The sequence below is a fragment of the Dendropsophus ebraccatus genome, chromosome 12 (assembly GCF_027789765.1).
Source record: "Dendropsophus ebraccatus isolate aDenEbr1 chromosome 12, aDenEbr1.pat, whole genome shotgun sequence".
Taxonomy (NCBI): Eukaryota; Metazoa; Chordata; class Amphibia; order Anura; family Hylidae; genus Dendropsophus; species Dendropsophus ebraccatus.
This window is the reverse complement of record NC_091465.1, coordinates 74,658,845-74,678,405: the sequence shown is the minus strand read 5'-3', so window position 1 is coordinate 74,678,405 and position 19,561 is coordinate 74,658,845. Positions and strand designations below refer to the sequence as shown.

At 44.3% G+C, this 19,561-nt stretch overlaps 1 protein-coding gene and 1 long non-coding RNA gene across 2 annotated transcripts in view; one reads left to right on the top strand and one right to left on the bottom strand.

Annotated features, from left to right (window-relative positions):
• LOC138768545 (V-set and immunoglobulin domain-containing protein 10-like) overlaps nt 1–9,938 on the bottom strand; it is a 44,764-nt gene extending 34,826 nt beyond the window's left edge. The window contains exons 1-3 of the mRNA XM_069946447.1: nt 9,721–9,938; nt 6,959–7,261; nt 3,271–3,555 (exon numbers count right to left, since the gene is read on the bottom strand). Of these exons, the coding sequence (XP_069802548.1) occupies nt 3,271–3,555; nt 6,959–7,261; nt 9,721–9,814 (682 nt within the window). The 5' untranslated portion in view covers nt 9,815–9,938. The remainder of the gene's footprint in view (nt 1–3,270; nt 3,556–6,958; nt 7,262–9,720) is intronic.
• LOC138768548 (uncharacterized) overlaps nt 7,995–19,561 on the top strand; it is a 41,580-nt gene continuing 30,013 nt past the window's right edge. Inside the window, exon 1 of the long non-coding RNA XR_011359164.1 lies at nt 7,995–8,178. This is a non-coding gene — a long non-coding RNA (uncharacterized lncRNA). The remainder of the gene's footprint in view (nt 8,179–19,561) is intronic.

The following is a 19,561-nucleotide window of genomic DNA, read 5'->3' as shown; positions in this document are numbered from 1 at the left end:
TGTTAGATTCCTTATGGGGTGTAGTTTCCAGAATGGGGTCACTTGTGGGGGGTTTCTACTGTCCTGGCCACACAGAGGCTTTGTAATTGCATCATGGCAAGTCTCTAATGGGAATGGCAGCCATACCTATTTAGCTGGGGAAAAGGGACAATTCTAATTTATTTGGGGGTATTAGGCCAATTATTAGTTTATAAGGTTGAAAATGACAGGTGTCCATCAAATTCAATCTGTGTTGATCCAGAGAAAGGCAAAAAAAACCCTCGTGAGGCAGACGACAGTAGCCTCATCACTGGGAAAAAATTCCTTCCCGACTCCATAATGGCGATCAGAATAATCCCTGGACCAATGTGACCCCTGAAATAGGAATAAGGGACAGAATTTAGAAAATGTAGAACTCCCATGACGTGTGGTACGCCTTGAAGCGAGCCAGTATGCAGAGGCCGGGGTGATCAGGACAGGTGTCACACTGGAAAATGGTGTCCCTCCTGATCCCCCTGTTACACCACACTCTGCACTTCTTCTGGGTCTCCTGTTTTCCAGTGTGGGGGACGTCACCTGGAGAATGTTGTCCTGGTGCGATATGGGGTCCTTCATATTCGGAAGCGCTGGGTCCGCTCTATGGCTGCTAAATATCAGGGCTCTATTACTACTTCTGATATTTTCAGATCGTGCCGCAAGCTACAGTAGCTCGGGCAGCGAGGAACCGGAAGAGGGGGTGCTGGTATAAAAGTTATCCCCGTACAGGTGGTGACCTTTATCCAGCAGTGGGAAGATCAGTTCCTAAACTATCTTCCCAATAACTCCGAGGATGGGGGGAGGGGGCATCTGGGGGCTGGATTCGGGTGTCCCTTCCTTCATACGCTGTAATGGTACATGTACACTGCGGAATGGCGAAGGATAACCCTTTGTGCATTCTGCAGCTGGCGGGCTGATGCGGGGCGCGCGTCTCCGCTTATGTCACACTCCATTCTATGCATGGGCGGATTCCGCCCTCTGTCCAAAGAATGAATGTGTTCATTCTTTGGACGGATGACGGAATCTGCCCGTGCATAGAATGGAGTCTATGACACGGGCGGAGACGAGCGCCCGCATCAGTCCGGCAGCGGGTGCCAGCTGCGGAATGCACAAAGGGTTATCCTTCGCCATTCCGCAGTGTGCACCTACCCTAAATCTGTAAGTGTACCCTCACAGTGTTTGTAGAATTTCACACCATACCGTGATCTCTTATTGGGACGGTACTGGCGGAAAAGACGCTACGCTACGCTACCCCCAGACACGTCACTGGATGATGAGGACGATGAGGATGAATGGAGGAACGAAGGATCCCCCCATTCATCCTCACTGGCTGTTTCGGTGTCGGAGGCAATAATAACGTATGCCTCTGATGCTAAAAACACCCTGGGGGCCATTTTTATATGGGGATTAGTATATGGGGTATGTAAATGTGTAGTGGTGTAGTGTAAAACTTTATTTCGTGTAGTGTAATAGTGTTTTTTACGTGTCTTTTTAACATTAAGTATAAAAAAAACCTACGCTAAGAAAGGAGTTGCTGATAAATGCCGCACTTATGTGCGGTACTTATCAGCAAAACGTGGCTGTAGGATATAGAAAAAAAACACCCTATGCCAAAAAGGAGAAGTTGCTGATCAGCGGCGCACTTACGTGCGATGCTGATCAGCACTCAGCGGTGATAGGGTGCGGAAACTAAAAAAAAAAAAAAGGAAAAAAATTTGAAGGAAAAAAAAAAAACACACCTTTCTTCAACCCTATAGCAACTGATAAGTGTATAATATACACTTATCAGCCGCTAGGGGGCAGTAGGTCCCGAATTCCGGAAATTGCCGATGGGAGCCGAGAGGAACCAAAGCTGGGACCGGCAGAAATACCCGAAGATGCGACGAAGAAGAGGACGCGATCGGGACCCGGAAGAAGCGATCGGGACGCCGGGATCAGGTGAGTATGTGCCAATACCTGCTGGGGACACCTCAGCTACCTAGCTGAGGTGTCCCCAGCAGGTATTTAACACTTTTTGGGGACTTATATCGCCGTGATCGGCCGGACGGTCCCGGCCGGCCGATCACGGCGATCGGGACGTGGCACCTTGGCCACCATTACTTTTAACAGTAATGGCGGTCGGTGCCGTCCTCGGACAGCACCGACCGCCATTTTTTTTCCGGGTCATCGGGTCACCGATGACCCGGAAAGCTTCAGATCCCCGCTATTGGCTGATCTGAATTGATCAGCCAATAGTGGCAATCATCAGCACGGGGGGAGTTAACCACCCCCCGTGCCGACAAGCTAGGATGGCCTGCTATACATTACCTGTTTGCGTTAAGGCACGGGTTTTGGGGGCGTACACTTACACCCGCGGTCGTAAAGGGGTTAAACAGTACACTAAACAGACAGCAAAAATAGCAGTAGTCTAGTCTAACTTGCATTTTTTTTTTTATATATATTTAATTCATTTAGGGAATTGCTTGATCACTTGTACAATACACTGCAATCCAGGCTTGGAATCATTTATGATAACTTGCCCAAGGATGTGAACTGTAATACATAGTCAACTTCAACTCTGTATAGAGAAGGCTCAGCTCCTGAACCCAGGAGTAAACAGCACATCACATATCAGAAAGGGGTTAAAAATATACTCTCATTGGGGGACATCTATTAAGTCCGGCGTTTTTTGTGCCAGGCTTAAAAATGTTCCCGCAGCGCCAACAGTATGCAGATTTACAGTATGTAGAGGCGCATTGTGCAAAATCATAGATTAAGCGGACCTAGGGTCCGCGCACCCCGTTCTTTGTCTGACACAGTGCTCTCTGCAGCCACCTCTTTCCCTGTCAGTTACTGTACAGAGCAGGAGAGGTTTTCTGTGGGGATTTGTTACTGCTCTGGACAGTTCCTGACATGGACAGAGGTGGCAGCAGAGAGAACTGTGTCAGACACACAGAAAGGATCTGTTCACACAATGTTGTAATTGAGTGGATGGCCGCCATTTAATGGCAAATATTTACTGTTATTTAAAAAAAACGGTTGTTGTATTGAAATAATGGCCGTTATTTACTGTTATATGGCGGCCATCCACTCAATTTCACCATTGTGTGAACAGATCCTTTCTGTGTTTTTAATCCACTCCTGGTTTTGGTTGCAATAGGAGGACCACAATACTGACTGAAATATACATAGTGTGAATCCAGCCTTACTATGTACTCTGTATAACATCAGCACTGTTGCTATTAAACTATCCAGATTATGGCCCATGGCACTTACCGGCAACATTCAAGTAAATACCAGAGCTGCTGTTGTTGCCTACAGGATTTTCAATGGCACAGCTGTATATTCCCGTATCACTGTCCAGGATGGGGTTAAAGTAGAGGTAGGGACTAGACCTGTTACATGACATATGGGCCGAATTGCAGGACAACAGTAGATCATTTCGAAAGAAGTAGATGCTGTGGACGACCTGGGATCCTGCATCACACCTCAAATTCAGGTTGGTGCCATTGACTGGGCGAATGTTGATGGAAGCGTTTAGAGATGGCGAGGTAAGACGATCTACGGATTAAGAAAAGAAAAAGAATTATATACACATCAAAGTAATATAACTTCATTAAAGCAATGCATTAGTAAAAAAAAAAAAACCTTCCTTCGGGAGTACTACTTTAACCTCTGTTCCCCATAGTGCCGTAGCCCTGCACACTGGTGTTGAGGCAGCCCATACACACTAAATGAATGTCGGCCAACGTCACCAATTTTGGTGGGACTGGCCTCTTCTCAAAGATGTGGGGGAAATAAAGGGTTGGGCAACTTCACGTTCAGTATGCTGAATTTAGAGGTATAAAAGAGTTTTTTAGGTGGCACGTCTGTGTCAAGGGTGGAGCTCATAGTAAGAAAAAAATTCTCATCACATTTTAAAAGTCCATTCTCGGCACTCACCGTTGAGGAAGGCTTGATGCCGAAACGTCCTGTCTAATGTATTCTGATGATTTTTCTACAATAAGCATGAAGCATGATATGGTGAGTGCCGAGAATGGACTTTTGAATTTAGAGGTAGAACTTGAATGTGGTGAGTGTATAGGACAGAACACTGTCAGTGTTTGTTATGCTGCCTAGTACACAACACGTGTCTTTATAGGGGTTATCCAGCAATACAAAAAAACGGCCACCTTCCCCCCTCTCTTGTCTTTAGTTCAGGTGCAGTTTGCAATTAAGCTCCATTTACTTCAATGGAACTGAGTTTGAAACCCCACCCAATCTGAAGACAAGAAAGGGGGAAAAGTGGTCATGTTTTTGTAGCGCTGGATAACCCCTTTAACTGTGAGGGAGAGAAAAGTTGAGGGAAAGAAGCCTGGGCAGAAGGGTGGGAGTGGTTCCTTTTAGGATTCAGTTGAGGCCTAAATGGCCATCCTGTACACTGGGTGGGGTTAACCATTAGGTATACACAGTATGCTGCCCACCCTTCCTCCTTCACCCATTTAGGATTTACTACTGGCTGCTCAAAACTAACAAAAAAAGTTACCTTAAAAACAAAAACCCTACTGCTGGATAGCCCTCCCCCCCCCCATAATTACATGAGAAGATGAGTTGGAGGCCGTATCTCCGAATCAGGCATCAGAAGCGGGATTAGCAGGATAGGGTAAGTATGGGGGCTTGTATCCAGGGGTAGTGTGGTTTTCGGGGGGCCGTCCATGGGTGACAGGTTACCTTAAACAAGTGTTCTAGGGCCTGGCTACTATATAAGAGACTATGGATGAGGGTTGGCTATTATATGAGACTACAGGGGAGGGCTGGCTACTATATGAGACTACAGGGGAGGGCTGGCTACTATATGAGACTACAGGGGAGGGCTGGCTACTATATGAGAGACTATTGGGGAGGGCAGGCTACTATATGAGAGACTATTGAGTAGGGCTGGTTACTATATGAGACTACAGGGAAGGGCTGGCTACTATATGGGACACTTGGGGGGATGGCTACTATTTGGGCACTATTAGGATGGTTGGTTACTACACGGGACAATATTGGGGGGTGTTGGCTATTACATGGATTGGGGTTTAATCATATCATAGTGCACTGCTCTGACAGTGCCAGGACCGCCGCATTGGGTCTTCAATAATTATCAAGGTTGGCCCGCGACTTTGTCCAATTTTTTTATTTTGGCCCACTGTTTATTTGAGTTTGACACCCCTGTTCTAGGAAGTACGTTTCATTCGGCCTGCACAAATAAGATAATAACTTGAGATTTAAAAAATTCCAAAGTTCAAATTCCAAATGTAATCAGGAAATTCTAATGGAAAATTCTCTGAAGAGGTTGAACAGGAAGAATAAGAAAAATATTATTTTGTGGGGCATAAAGCTCATGGCTGGTGTCCATAAATGGACCTGCCATGCAGGATATGATACCCACTCGAAGGGCAGTATAACATAAGGATACCCAATAGCATATAACATATGGCCAGAGTCACCATGGAAGGAGAAGAGTCACCACTGCTGCTACCACCCACCCACCAGTGATTGACAGATACCACCTTATGACTGTGCATAGGGAGAAACCTGTCAATCACTGTCCAGTAGGCAGGGGCAAGACAGCAGGGACTTCTCTGGTCCATCCTATTGGGTGTAGGGAATTAAGACATGCATTTTTTTTCTTATTTCTCTTGTTGACGACCATATATTCTATAACTAGTGGACAAATATATTTTTCACCTATACTAACATTTTGACTATGTATATATTGTTTGTTGTTGTTGTTATATTGTTGCATGTTGCTGTTTAGCGTCAAAGTTCACTTGTTTTATCTGTTACTATAAGGCATGTCATTCAATAAACACTGTATACTTTTGAAACTAAACTGATCTGATATTTTATAGAAATTCATGTAATTATATATGTGGTTAAAGTGACACTGACACTTTTTGCATCACGACTTCTCTACACAGGTGTAAAGGTCTAGGCTCCACCCCTACTAGGTTGGCCCACACCAATGGCCACTGAGGGGCGTACCTATGCATAGATGTATGGGGCTACTGTGTTGATGTGGGCGGGTCTACATAGCGCTGCAGGCGCAAAGCCCCGTCCAGGTAGCACAATCCACAGATGATAAAAGATCACTTTTTACTGGAACAAGCACCATGTTGTATAATATAAAATAAGTTATAAAACAGCAAAAGTTATACTATACACCTGTGTAAAGAAGTCATAATGCAAAAAAGGGGTAACAGCGTCACCTTAAAGTTTTTTTTGTTAGAAAGCGCCAAATCCCCTGCCCCCTTCCAAAAACAAAACAAAACAAGAGAGGGGCTCCTCCTGGTGCAATAACATAGTAGGCTAGTGTGTCTTTTCTAGTGATAGATAGACGCACTCACCTTGTGGAGTTGTGCAAGCAATAGGCACAACTCTACAGTAGGCATATGATGTCACTCAGACAGAGACCACAGATACCCCTCGGGTTGCGACCACCAGTGGTGGGTAAGAGCATGCCCCCCTTCCAGTCACACAAAGCAAAATGATAAAAAGCAAGCTGCCTACTGCCACCACTAGAGGGAGCTTACTGAAGACAAATTAAAGGGTTTTTTCCAGGACTGTAAAATTAATGACCTAGCCTTAGCCAGACTCTCACCAATTGGATTTCATGGCAGTCAGAATATTCTACCTACAGTAGAGAATGTACATTGCTTTTGTGATTTTTTCATGGATAGACTGCCGCGGCACCAGTATCCTCGTGCCGGTCTATCCATGTAAAAATCACAAAGGTGATGTACTGGTGGTACATTCGCTTTAAAGGAGGCAAGGGATTTTGATCTCTGTAACAGGAAAGAGAAAAAGAGACAACGTACGTCCAACAGTTATTGAAGGTGTATGGTGAAGGTGAATCCAGTTCACACACCTTATTACACATTGTACACCTGAATTATCCCTCTTCACTATTATTTTTTCTAAAATGTAACATAGAACTTACGGTATACAGTGAGCTGGACTTTTTCATTGATTGTCTGTATCGCAAGACTAAGCGTCACCGAGAAAGTTGTGTTGTCACTGCTTGTGATTTGGTCTACGTGAAGAGTCCCATTTGCGAATAGCATACATTTGTTTCCAGCGCATCTCCCACCGTACGTTGGATTAAGGCCAGGAAGACGGGTAGCAATAATAGATCCTGAAGCAACCAAGTCCCAGTCTATCCTTTGGTCTGGTCTGGCGAGTGTATTTCCGTGCAAGAATACGGTTCCTCCCACAGCTGCATTGAATTGTGGGGTGGTGGGCGCTGTGCATAAAGAGAATATTATCAATGTGAATATTAGGGAATAAAAATTAGAAGAAAACAGGTAAGAGAATCAATCACTGACCAAGACACATTATGTTTCCTCATATAGGATACACAGAGGAAAGCAGCACAGCTGGTTAATGGGGGTGCCTACCTCCAGTATACTATCCAGTACGCCATATGCAGAGGGAGAGGGGGGCTACTCTTGAGTGATCCGTCTTTTTCATAATCTTTTTCAAAATTTAGTTTAAATAAACTGATCACAAAACTAGGAGCTGCCTAACCCTCTCCTTCCCCTTCTGGGACCAGTCGGCCATTTCCCATTCTTAGGGCCCTATTAGAGGCGGAGCTACACCCTGTAGTTCTCTAGATCTGCACTCTTCTACAGAATCTATAACAAGACCCATTCTATGTCCTTATGTCCAGCTGATAAAAACTTCTGACCCCTTATGTGAAAAGGTTTGGCAATTGACAATAACACTTTAAACTGAAAGGGTTTTCCAGGACTAGATATAAAAGCCTTATTAAAAGCATAAGGTAAGGAAACTACTATCAATACTTTACAGTTTTTGCTCCATTAATATTAATAAATGCCACCCAGCTGTCAGACACGTGAGCTAACCTTGCTCCTACATCTATGTCATCTGTTATCAGCTTCCTCAGTGGACTGTTCTCTGGGAAAATCCCTACAAGATAAGCAAAGTTTTTATTTAAAGGAGAAGTCTGAGGGAGAAAGGCCGGTGATCCTCCATCTGACTGGTCCCGGGACCCCCGCCGGCTTCAGGATCTCCTCTGCTGCCGACATCACGACCCGGCTGATTGACAGCCTGGTTGGACAATTCCCCCCAAGTCATGACGTCATCAAAACTCTGGCTTCCAGTGGGGGTCCCGGACCTTCTGGCACGGTACGGGGAGAGGTAAGAATGTGTTTCCTTTCATTCCCCCACTGCCCTTGCCGTATTTAAAAAACAAAAAAACTCTGAACTTCTCCTTTAGAGTATGAGCACACTACGGAATCTGGGCGGATAGGATGCCGCGGATTCCGCCACTGGCGCCTGCGCGCATCTCCCCGCCTGTACCATAGACTCCATTCTATGCACAGGCAGATTCCGCCGTCGGCCCAAAGAATGTCAATGGCATGGCGGAGATGCGTGCGTGAGCTGGGGCGAGTGGCGGAATCTGCGACTGGCTGCGACAGAATCCACTTAAGTGACACAACTTTTACAGTATTTAGATAATAAGTGTGAAATTGCTTATAGTAAATTTCTTGTTCCAGTAAGAAGCCAAGGTCGCCATATACATTAGGCATAAACTAGTTCAGCTACAGCAACTATATGTCTTTCAATTACCCCTTACACATGGAGGCTTGGCTTCCCTTTTCCAGGATAAGAGCATCAAGAACTTTAGGTTTAACATGCTTCATTGTTCTCTCCCCCGACAGATGATGTATTGGAAGGCTCCTGTACATGGCTGGATGCCCTGCCAGGTTCAACCATTATATGTCTATTATATACTGGATGGGGGCCCTTTACCAGTTTGTACCTTATGCTTAAACTGTTCCTGTCCGTAACAAAAATTTAGTTTTTGTCAGTTGGGATCTGAATGTTTTCCCCGCTTCTTGTCTTTAAGATCAGGAAGGTCTCATAGACTCAGATTATGAGTCCGTCCTGGTCTAGTGCCACAGAGCCTGGACATGACCTGCTAAGCAATTTTCTCGGCTTGTTCTCCTGACTCTCACTATGTGCCCGATCACTAAGCTGTCATTGTGGAGAAAGGGGCTGCAATGGTTGTCGTCTGCCATCATGTCTCATTATTCCCTGGAGTCAATTGAAAATTATATATTACAATAAATCTGCACTGTTAAGCCTTATTTATGGGGAGCATTATAACTCCAGTTCTCATACAGTAGACTGGTCATACCCTCTATACATTAGGGTTATATAGCTTCTTTTCAAAGGCATCTCAATGCTGATCACAAGGTGGAGAGATCCTCGTGTCGTATCTGGACAACCCCTGTAACGTATCACTGACAGGTCACCATTGGCACTAACACGTTTGTTTTACAATGAAAGACAAGCAGCTACAATACAATGTTGTGTTCTCGATCAGTTGCCCCCACCCCCACCCCCCACCCACCTGCCATATAGCTCCCTAGCTTCTAATACCCCTTGTGGATGGCATAAAGCCTTTTCCTACTTTGGTTCTATCTTACAATTGCTGCAGGTCCAGAAAAGATTGTGGACCTCTGATCTAGTATATGGTAAAGCCAACATCCCCAGATGGAGACATCCTAATGCCCTGATAGGAGCCAATTATCTAATCAAGTGGGGTTGTTGGTTCCAAAAAAAGAGATGTCTATAGTTTAGAAATTATGCCATACAGACTCCCACCACTGAACTGTAGCCCATTCCACTATAAGACACACCAACCCCGTTCTCTCCATTTCCCTTTCGACTTACCAATGGCAGGAAGAAAAACCATCCAGAGCCACCAATCCATTGGGTTTTGGAACCTTCCATTAGACTGGGTTCTCTTTGGCCACCGTGGTGTCATGGTGTCTGCTCTATGGATGCAGAGGGTTCTTTACAGATGACTTGCAGGAATGTGTCTGTCTCAGAGCAATGAGGAAGGGCCTTGATTTTTTCTTTGGCAGTAGATGTAACTTGATAAGAGGCCGGCATGATGTTATTACTGGAAGAAACTGTTTATGGATTACCTGTTATATTGCCATGAAATAACCTGTAGAGCTATATATACAATGTAGAATGGGAAAACAGTCCAATGAGGCCCAACCTTATTGTTCTGGAAGGCATAAGCCACTGCCCAACCCATAGGGAACACGTGAAAACGTGAACTATTTTCTCTCTATACTTTTTCATTGTCTCTATGATTCTTTCCTGTAAGGGACCCTTTGTGTGCTCACCTCTCTCTCTACAGCCTGTGTAGCTGTCCTAATAGCTTTCTCCCCCTTCATCCACAATCTAAGCTGGTGTGTAAACCCCACCTACCTCCCAGGAAACAAATGAACTAAAAAATCAGATGCAAAGATGTGCCAAAGATGAAGCATATTGCCTTTATTGATTTAAAATTATATTTTAGTTTTTACCATGTACATTAAGAATGTTTGTTATACTAATAAAGGGGTACTCCAAAGGAAAAGAAATCAGATCAACCTGTTGGAAGCAGGGGTAGATTTGGTACAACGGGCACCCGGTCCGGATTTACTAAGAGGTGAGCGCCGGGGAAAGGGGATGGGCCTGATTTAAGACAGGCTTATGAATATGCTAATTAATCCCCCCCCCCTCAGACCCTGACATTAAAACTTTTGACACGTCTATATTCTGACATGTCTATATTCTCTACCTTTTACAACAGCTTAGATTATTAAGGGTTTAGCAGTCCCGAGAGGGGAAACCAGTGGGTATAGGCAGACATAATCCTGAGTGTTGCGTTAAGCCCATATCACACGGGGGGACTGTGAGGAGCAAACGTGCGCTGTAAGAGTTGGCAGCGAGTGGGTAAGTGCAGGAGGGGCCGCGGCAGTGAGCGGGTAAGTGCAGGTGGGGCTGTGGCAGCGAGTGGGTAAGTGCAGGAGGGGCTGTGGCAGCGAGCGGGTAGGTGCACGAGGGGCTGCGGCAGTGAGCGGGTAAGTGCAGGAGGGGTTGCGGGGGGGATGCTGCCCGGGTGATCACTAGATTGTCCGGGCAGCCCATAGAGGATATCGGCGGTCCGCACCTATTCCACGGAGCGACGGCAGCAGATCACTGCTATCATTGTCGTTTGTCTCTCAACATGTTGAAAGACAATGACAGACAGCGATAAGCCGACATCGTTCATGTCGGCTGATCGTTGTCTTCTATTACGCGGGATGATTATCAGCCATAATGGGCGATATCGGGCGAATATGCCTGATAATCGTTCCGTGTAATAGGGCTTTTAGTTAGAGTCAACTTTGTACCCTGAAACTGTTTAGCAGATAAGGAGAGAAAAAGAATGAGGAACTTACTGGCTCTTTTTTTATCCTACTATGTTATGCAGGGTCGGCGTCAGCACAGGGCTTACCCGGCTTCAGCACCTCCAGGGGCCCAGAAAGGGAGAGGCGCCCGCTGTATTAATGTTCAGCCCATTCACTGTAGTGGAGGGTGAGTGGCTGAACATCAAAAGACAGAGTAGGACCTGCACAGAGAGAGGGATGAAGGACCTGATCATGTGATAGGAAGGTCCTCAACCTAATTACAGTGTGGAGATCGGCTGGGCTGGTTGGAAGAGGGAAAATACTGAGCTGTTAGTTCTATGTGTGTGTGTGTTAGTCAGTAAGTGTGTGTCAGTCAGTCAGAAATGTGTGTCAGTGTGTGTTTGTGTGGGTCAGTCAGTAAGTGTGTTGGTCAGTGTGTGTCACAGTCAGTAAGGGACAGTTCACACTGAGTAAAGACAGCGTAATTCTGCGGCGGACCTTTCCAGTTCACACTGAGCAAAATCATCGGAATTCCGTGGCGGAGATTTCTTTGAGCGGAGAGGAGAGGGAGCGGACCAGCGCCCTCTCATTCACTTACAGCAGCACACTGAGCATGGCGGGATTCTGCGGTGGAAATCTCCGCCACGGAATTCCGACGATCTTGCTCAGTATGAACTGGCCCTTTGTGTGCATCAGTCAGTGTCAGTAATGTGTATGTCTGTGTCAGTGTGTGTGTTTGTGTATGTTAGTGGTGCGTCAAGTGCTTGTGCATAGTGTGTGGATGTCGCCCAAGGGCCCACAAAGACCTGGAGCCGGACCTGATGTTATGGATTCATAAATTGAGATTCTCTAGAATTAGAGCAAATCTCTTTTTTCCCTTAGAACAGCGCCAGTCTTGTCTTCATGCTGCATACTACAGATCGGCTTCACTCACCAGCAATATAAGGCATAGTCCATGGATAGCAATGGACTAGGAATAGGATAGACAACCCCAATATGGTGCAATAACAAATGGCCAAAGGGGCCATAGGTCATAGGTCAAGGGAACTATGGGGAGCAGGCATTAGGAGAGCTGCATGGCGGAATTAAAACTTGGGAGAGATTGCAGTTGGAGCATCAAAAAAATATTGTCTGGAATACTGGGCCTTAAAACAGCCATGGGTGCATATGACTGTATATGAGGTACACATGAGGTGTAGGCAGAGCTCTCTAAATGTCAATGAAGTGGATTTCCATGAAATCAGAGAATAATATATTTTATTAACAGACATATTTTAGTATACATTACATTACATTACATTTTCTTATTGACATGAAACAAGGCAGCCTCACAGCCTATTCACTATGTGCAGTCAGTAAAGACACATATACCATGTGGTATATATGTTGTATTAAACATGGGAGCCTATGGGCGTCAGGAAGTCCTCCAGACTCGTCATTCCATCATACGCTCCAAATGCAGCGTGAGCAGATCCTTAGACTGGTTTCACTTTGCTTGAGACTCTCTGTGCTTCTACGGATTTAACTTAGATCACTATAGATCACAGGTCTCCAAACTGCAGCCCTCCAGCTGTTGCAAAACCACAATTCTCATCACGCCCGGACAGATAAAGCTTTGGATTTGGCTGTCCAGTCCTGATGGTAAATGTAGTATTGTAACAGCTGGAGGGCCGCAGTTTGGACACCCATGCTATACATGATTGGAGATTCCTCCAAATTGTGCTTCAAAATGGGTGTTCATGAGGTTATGTCGGTGTTTGGGCTCAGGACTTAAAGGGGAACTCTGACGTCATGTAAACAAAAAATGTAAAAAAAAAATGCTGCAGAAGCACACAGCATTGCTTGTCTTTCTTCTGCAGTATTGAAATCACCAATGTGTTTTGTGAGTATGTAGTCCTCTCCCTTACCATGGGCTCTCACTACATCCTGGTTGAGCGGTACTAAAATTCCCAGAACGCCTTGCTATTCCTTCAGTTCTCTCAGCTCTTTCTGGCTTCTCCTCTCTCACGCATACTTTACCTAATCCACGCTTTGGCTTCATCTGAAGCTCCCAGTCCCAGTAGGTCCTGCTCAGCCAATCAGTGCATGGCCCCACCACAGTCACTGATTGACTGGGTGGGACCTCTAGGAGATGCAGCGTGGATTAGGTAAAGTATGTTCCTGGCGGCGGGGGTTCCTTCAGACAGGAGATTCTAGTAATAGTATGGGACAAATAATAACACAAACAACATTTTAAAAAAAAGAGAATGCGGTCACATCAGTGATCACTAATCTGTGTGTCACCCCCCTCCCATCCCCTCCAATTCATTTCAGTTGAGAGACACCAAAACCCCTTTATTCCAGCAAGATGACCCCCACAGATCACATAGTTATGGGGTATAGGATCTAATTTTTCTTCAGGTTATATTCAAATGTAGCATTTTTTCTTTTTTTTGCTACACAAAAAGCGGGGGTAGCTGCCCATAACAACTAATGAATTTTCCTGGAAAGCAGAACTTTTATTGGTTGCTATGGGCGATGGCACCGCTTTTTGTCTGCACTGGTTTCTGTACATTAGGCTCAAAACTTGCCCATTTTTTTCAAGACACATCATATAGTCCATGTTTCACAGGGTTACGGATTGTTAAACCATTTGACTGTTTTTAGTAAGATCGGTTGCTAAGGCGGATACTTCATAGCAACGGTGTCCTTCACTGCCTGTTTTTTCTCCGGCCTGTAAAGGAAGTAAGAAGACAAATTGAATGTGTAAGTTACATGAAGTCTTGATCTGCAACCTGAGGCCCCCAGATGTATTGTGCATTTACATGAAGCGATAATTCGCCCAATCGATCGTTTAACGATTTTGAAGCAACTATTTGGTTTTTGTAACGATCGGCGTTTAGACGAATAAATCGTTAGAAAAATTGTTAGAAAAATCATTTTTAAGATCTCTTGACCCCATCTCACATGTAGGGGAAATCTTTAAAAGACTGTTTACACGAAGCGATCTGCGAATTTTTAGCGAACGACCAACGAAGATTTGAGAACATGTTGGTCACAATGAACGGTTTCTCGCTCATTGCTTGATCGTTCGTTATGTTTACACAAGCCGATTATCACTCAAATGCGATCATTATTGTTAAAATTCGAACGATAATCGCTCCGTGTAAACGCACCAATAAAGGCTTTTACCAGCAAATTTTTTTTATGAAGTCGGGGTGCGTTAAAAATTCAAAAATTAAAGTAAACTCATTTATCCCATTCTCGTATAGCTGCTTCCTGTAATGAAAATGAGCAGTGGGACCAGTTGGAATGGCAGATGTGTGGAAATGGGACTGGTGAGTATTTTTTTTTTTTTTACATTTTAAGCACTCTTAAGCACTTTTTTAAAAAAATTCACCACCAGAATACCACTTATAGGAGACGGCAGGGGCAGAGGGGAATTTGATCAAGAGTACGAACTCACCTGGGACCACCGTAAGGCATTTTCCCTGACTTGTGATGACATGACAACTCAGAGGAAGATGCCTGTCCCAGCTGATGGACTAGTCGCTCAGCTAATCCGTGACTAGAGCGGCGTCCTGCCCCAGTCACTGACCATCCATCAGCGTCACTGGCAGAGATCCTGGGGGCCGGTCCTGAGGCCATTCCCATCGCTCACCGTGGGCACGGAAAGAAGTAAGTCCGTACCCTTAATCAAATTCCCCCCGCCAGCTGCCAGATTTTTAAAATGGCCGTCTTCTCCTTTAAATGTTACTGTATCATGTCAAAGTCTTGTTCACTTCATAGCTTCATGTTTGTTTTTTTTGTCTGACATGTCACTGCCCTTGTTTACACTGGTCACAGCACCTTGTTATAATGCCATGAATTTAACATTTATTTTGGATTTTTTTTTTTTTTTTACTATTCCAACTATAGGCATTTAGTGTCCCCTCATTCCCAGTTTTATTCTGCTTGTATATTTAGTGAGCGTTCCTCTCCTTGTGTTTGGCACCCTTTCTTGCATTGAAACCCTTTCACACATTTTAAATCACCATTTTTTGCCGCTTACATTTTTATTCCTTTTCCTGTAGTTTAGAGATATTACATTACCTCATAAATTTGATCCTTGTCTTATAGGAACTGTCCTTTCACGCTGTCACAGAATAAAAACCTTGAGACAGAATGATAAGATCTAAGTTACATAGAGGAGTTCACATCATGTTTTTTGCATCCTGTTGAAATGTCCTCTCTTTTACCTTACAAAAAACATCCGTTTTTGGATATGTTCCCACTTCAGGAGTATACTGGGTAAAGGCAGCCGCCTTTTTAAAGAGGATGTACCATTAACCCACCGATAGAACTGCGCCGTCGTGGGGAAGCCAGTGCCGCGGTCCGTTTTTCGAACCACGGCCCGGTTTCCGTGTACGGTGCAGTTCCATGCACGGGTACCCGGCTGGTACTCAAGCACTGGAGACGGGCTGGGCTGCCCCCAGTGGGAGGGAACTCCCTCCCCTCTATGACACGGCTCCTTTAGAATCAATGGAGCCGCGTCACCGGCTTCCCCATGACGGCACCGTTCTGTCGGTGGGTTAAATTCAAGAGGATGTACCTGATGGTACATCCTCTTTAAAGATACTCTGTCAGTAGGTTTAGGCTGTCCTATCTTAGGGTAGCATAAACTAGTGATGGAGAAGCTGAACAGAATGATGTGCAGATGATTCAGAGATCCTCCTGAAGAACATGGACAATAAGTAGTCCTCTCTATTATGTGCATGAGCCCAGTAGTCCTTAATATTCATGAGAGGCAGAAAACTCCGCCTACCAGCTACTGAATTACAATTATCTACCCATGCTGTGTATAGGCAGTCAACTGTCAATCAGCAGCTGGAGGGTGGGGTGGGGGGAGTTGTGTAGCAAGAATCCTATTCTCCTGCATATTAGGAGAACGGCTGAACAAAATTATGTAAGTAATACATTATGCTTCCCTCAGGCCCTTTAAGGAGGCATAAACCTAGTGACAGATTCCCTTTAAATAAACAGCTGCTAATAATGATCATGATCTTAGTGGCTGTCTATATAAAAAGATGACCGCCTTTACCCGATATGTTTCCGAAGTGTGAACATAATTCTTATACTGGAACAGGAAGATTTTTTTTAAAATCAACCATCCGTTGTTTTTCAAATTATTTCCATTTTTACACTCATCCTTTTTAAATTTGTCTCTTTTAGAAGTGGTAAAGTCTGAGGTGGTCAAACAGATGTCAAAGAGAACAGTTGTACAGGATGCCTCTCCTGCAGCATTCTGTTGCCATAGACTTGTATTGTACTGTTTTTTTGACATGACCAAAAAATGCGTCTCCATTTATCATCTTGTTAAAAAAAAAAGTGGATGCTGATGACAAACGTTCAGGTCCATCCGACCCGGCATTTGACTCCCGGTTCTCTCATCACTAATCCTGATGGAAATGTGTCAGAAAGACATAAACAGACACTTATAGCCATGATGGGTGCCATTGAAAACCAATTGTCAACAACAGTTTTTTTAAGGAATAAAACAATCAATCAAATGGACATTTCAATGGAATAGGCAAACATGATGTGAACAAATCTTAAATAACATAGATAATACATTCTACATTTTGGAATTTGGAGTTTGGTTGTGTAATATGGATGAACTTTCTCCCTGGTCATCAGTGTTTGGGGGTTCTAGCCACGGGGACCCTCACTAATCAGCAGAATAATCTCTTATATAAGCTCTTTCACTGCAGAATCACACAGTACATGTTGGAAAGTATGGCATGAGAGCCATAACTTGAAGTCCCAGGGCCCTAAAGCACAATCTGTAACAGACGCCACCCCCAACTTACCATGTGCCATCTATAATATTGAAGTCCACTTTTTGGGTAGAGGGACCTTTAGTGGTAAGAGACTCAAAGCACCCTTACCATGGGATTTCTGGTTGCAGTAGTTCCGAGACCACCAAGTGAGGTAGTACGAGTCCGAGGTCTCTGTCTCTGGGTGGAGCTTACTAGTCAAGATTAACCCAACTAGTTGAGTGTAGTGTCAGTAAAGTACTTCAGTTTAGTGCACCTTTGCTTTACTGGGGATCAGTCCCTCTTCCTTGCCTTTGGGGGTGACTATCCTGACTGAAGAATCCTCAGCATGTGGATGATAGCCTGATCTACCTAATCATCTAATCTCCTCCTTCCATAGCTTGGCCTCAGTGCCCAAAATCATTTGGGTCATACCAGTTCCTGTAGAGTAAGGATTAAAGGGGTTATCCAGTACTACAAAAACATGGCCACTTTCTTTCAGAGACAACGCGACTCTTGTCTCCAGTTCAGGTGCGGTTTGTAATTAAGCTCTATTCACTTCAACGGAACTGAGAAGCAAAACCCCGCCCAAGCTGGAGACAAGAGTGGGGCTGTCTCTGGAAGAAAGTGGCCATGTTTTTGTAGCGCTGGATAACCCATTTAAATCCTGGAACATCCACAGGCCTGAGAGAGAATATAAAGGATTTCTACAGAAATAAACTGAAAGACTATGGGGAGACATTTTACAGCAGCCTCATAGCATACTCGGACCTCTCGGGGCTGCAGGACGGGCCTAGAGACTGCATGGCTGCCAAGCTACAATTATTTTTTTTTTTTGCAACTTATGTCTAGTGATAAGCAAACATCCCGATGTTAGGTTCGAATCCTACACACGAACATGAAAAAAAAAATGATCATGATCGTTTAATGTTTGCCGAAAATTCACGAACATTACGGATTATCAGGTGCAAAGTGTAAAATATGTAATGGCGAAGCAATTATGTAGCATTAGTGAATCGATTATTCACCCGTGTGTATATACGCAATGATGTATATATGTATATATATATATATGCCCTAAAAAGGACTGTTTTTTTCCCACAGAGGACGCCTGGTCACTACAGGGTTAAGAAATGAATCCTTATAGTGCTTAAACGTTGGGTTCTGTCTTCCTCCCTACACTGACAATTTCACAACATTCTAAGCTCGGTCTACTCAGTCAGCTCTCCCCCTCTACCCTGACAACCTACCACTGTGAATATTGCTTCCTAACTGAATTCAGATGCTGTCCCTGCTCGTGTCACTCTCCCTACTGAACGGCACAAGAATCAGGAAAGACTGTGGGAAAATTCGCCTCAGCATTGCCTTTTTATAGCATGTACGTAACGTATGTAATGAGGCTAATCGTACAGCCAATCACAGTAATGCCAGCAGTGAACATTGCTACTACATTACCTGATGTGCCCTTCCTTCCCCACACGTTCATTGGTTCTTTTAATTTCGAGGAAGGAAACTTGCGCAGTTGCGTACATGGTCAAAAATGTTCTAAAATGATCGTTATAACCATTCCGATCATCTATCAAATTGTTTGTGATCAACAAACACAAACAATTAGCGGCATGTTCATACAAACATACCAACATGTTTGCTCATCACTACTTGTGACTCAAGTAAGACCAGCTCAATGTTACTGTTTATATATAAGATATGAAGCTACTGTATACTGAAACGTACCAATTTTTCTGATGACTATGAACATAATAATGGCAAGAATGATCAGGCATGCCAATACTCCCAGCACGATCCCAACTATTGCACCAGCGCTCATTCCACGGGAAACAGAAGCTGTGGGTCAGGAGGAAAATACATATGACATGAATAAGAGAGGAGCACTTAACCATTATATCACATCATATTCTGGAAAGAATGGGGGAGATTTATCAAGTGAAACTGGCTCAGTTGCCCCTAGCAACCAATCAGATTCCACCTTTCATTTTCCAAAGAGTCTGTGAGGAATGAAAGGTGGAATCTGATTGGTTGCTAGGGGCAACTAAGCCAGTTTCACTTTACACCATGGGGCAGATTTATCAAACATAGTGTAAAGTGAAACTGGCTCAGTTGCCCCTAGCAACCAATCAGATTCCACCTTTCATTCCTCACAGACTCTTTGGAAAATGAAAGGTGGAATCTGATTGGTTGCTAGGGGCAACTGGGCCAGTTTCACTTTACACCATGTTTTATAAATCTCCACCCATGTTTGATAAATCTCCCCCAATGTCTGTATTATACTGCAGAACTTCAGAGCTGAAATCTTCTAGCCTTCAGTGCAGTGTAGAAGCTCAACTAAACTGTTTGGCTGTATTCACACATCCATTAACATTGCATTACTGCATTATTTAATTGCAGCAATCATGTCATTGCCCTCTAGCCATCTTTCATTGCGTTAACATGCGTGAACATACCCTCAGGGGTGTATCTGACAACAAGCTTGTTGACTGTTTCCAATATGAATCAGCAACATTGTCAATGTAGCTGTAAACTATAAGGCCTTATCCTGCGTTCCGTGCACAC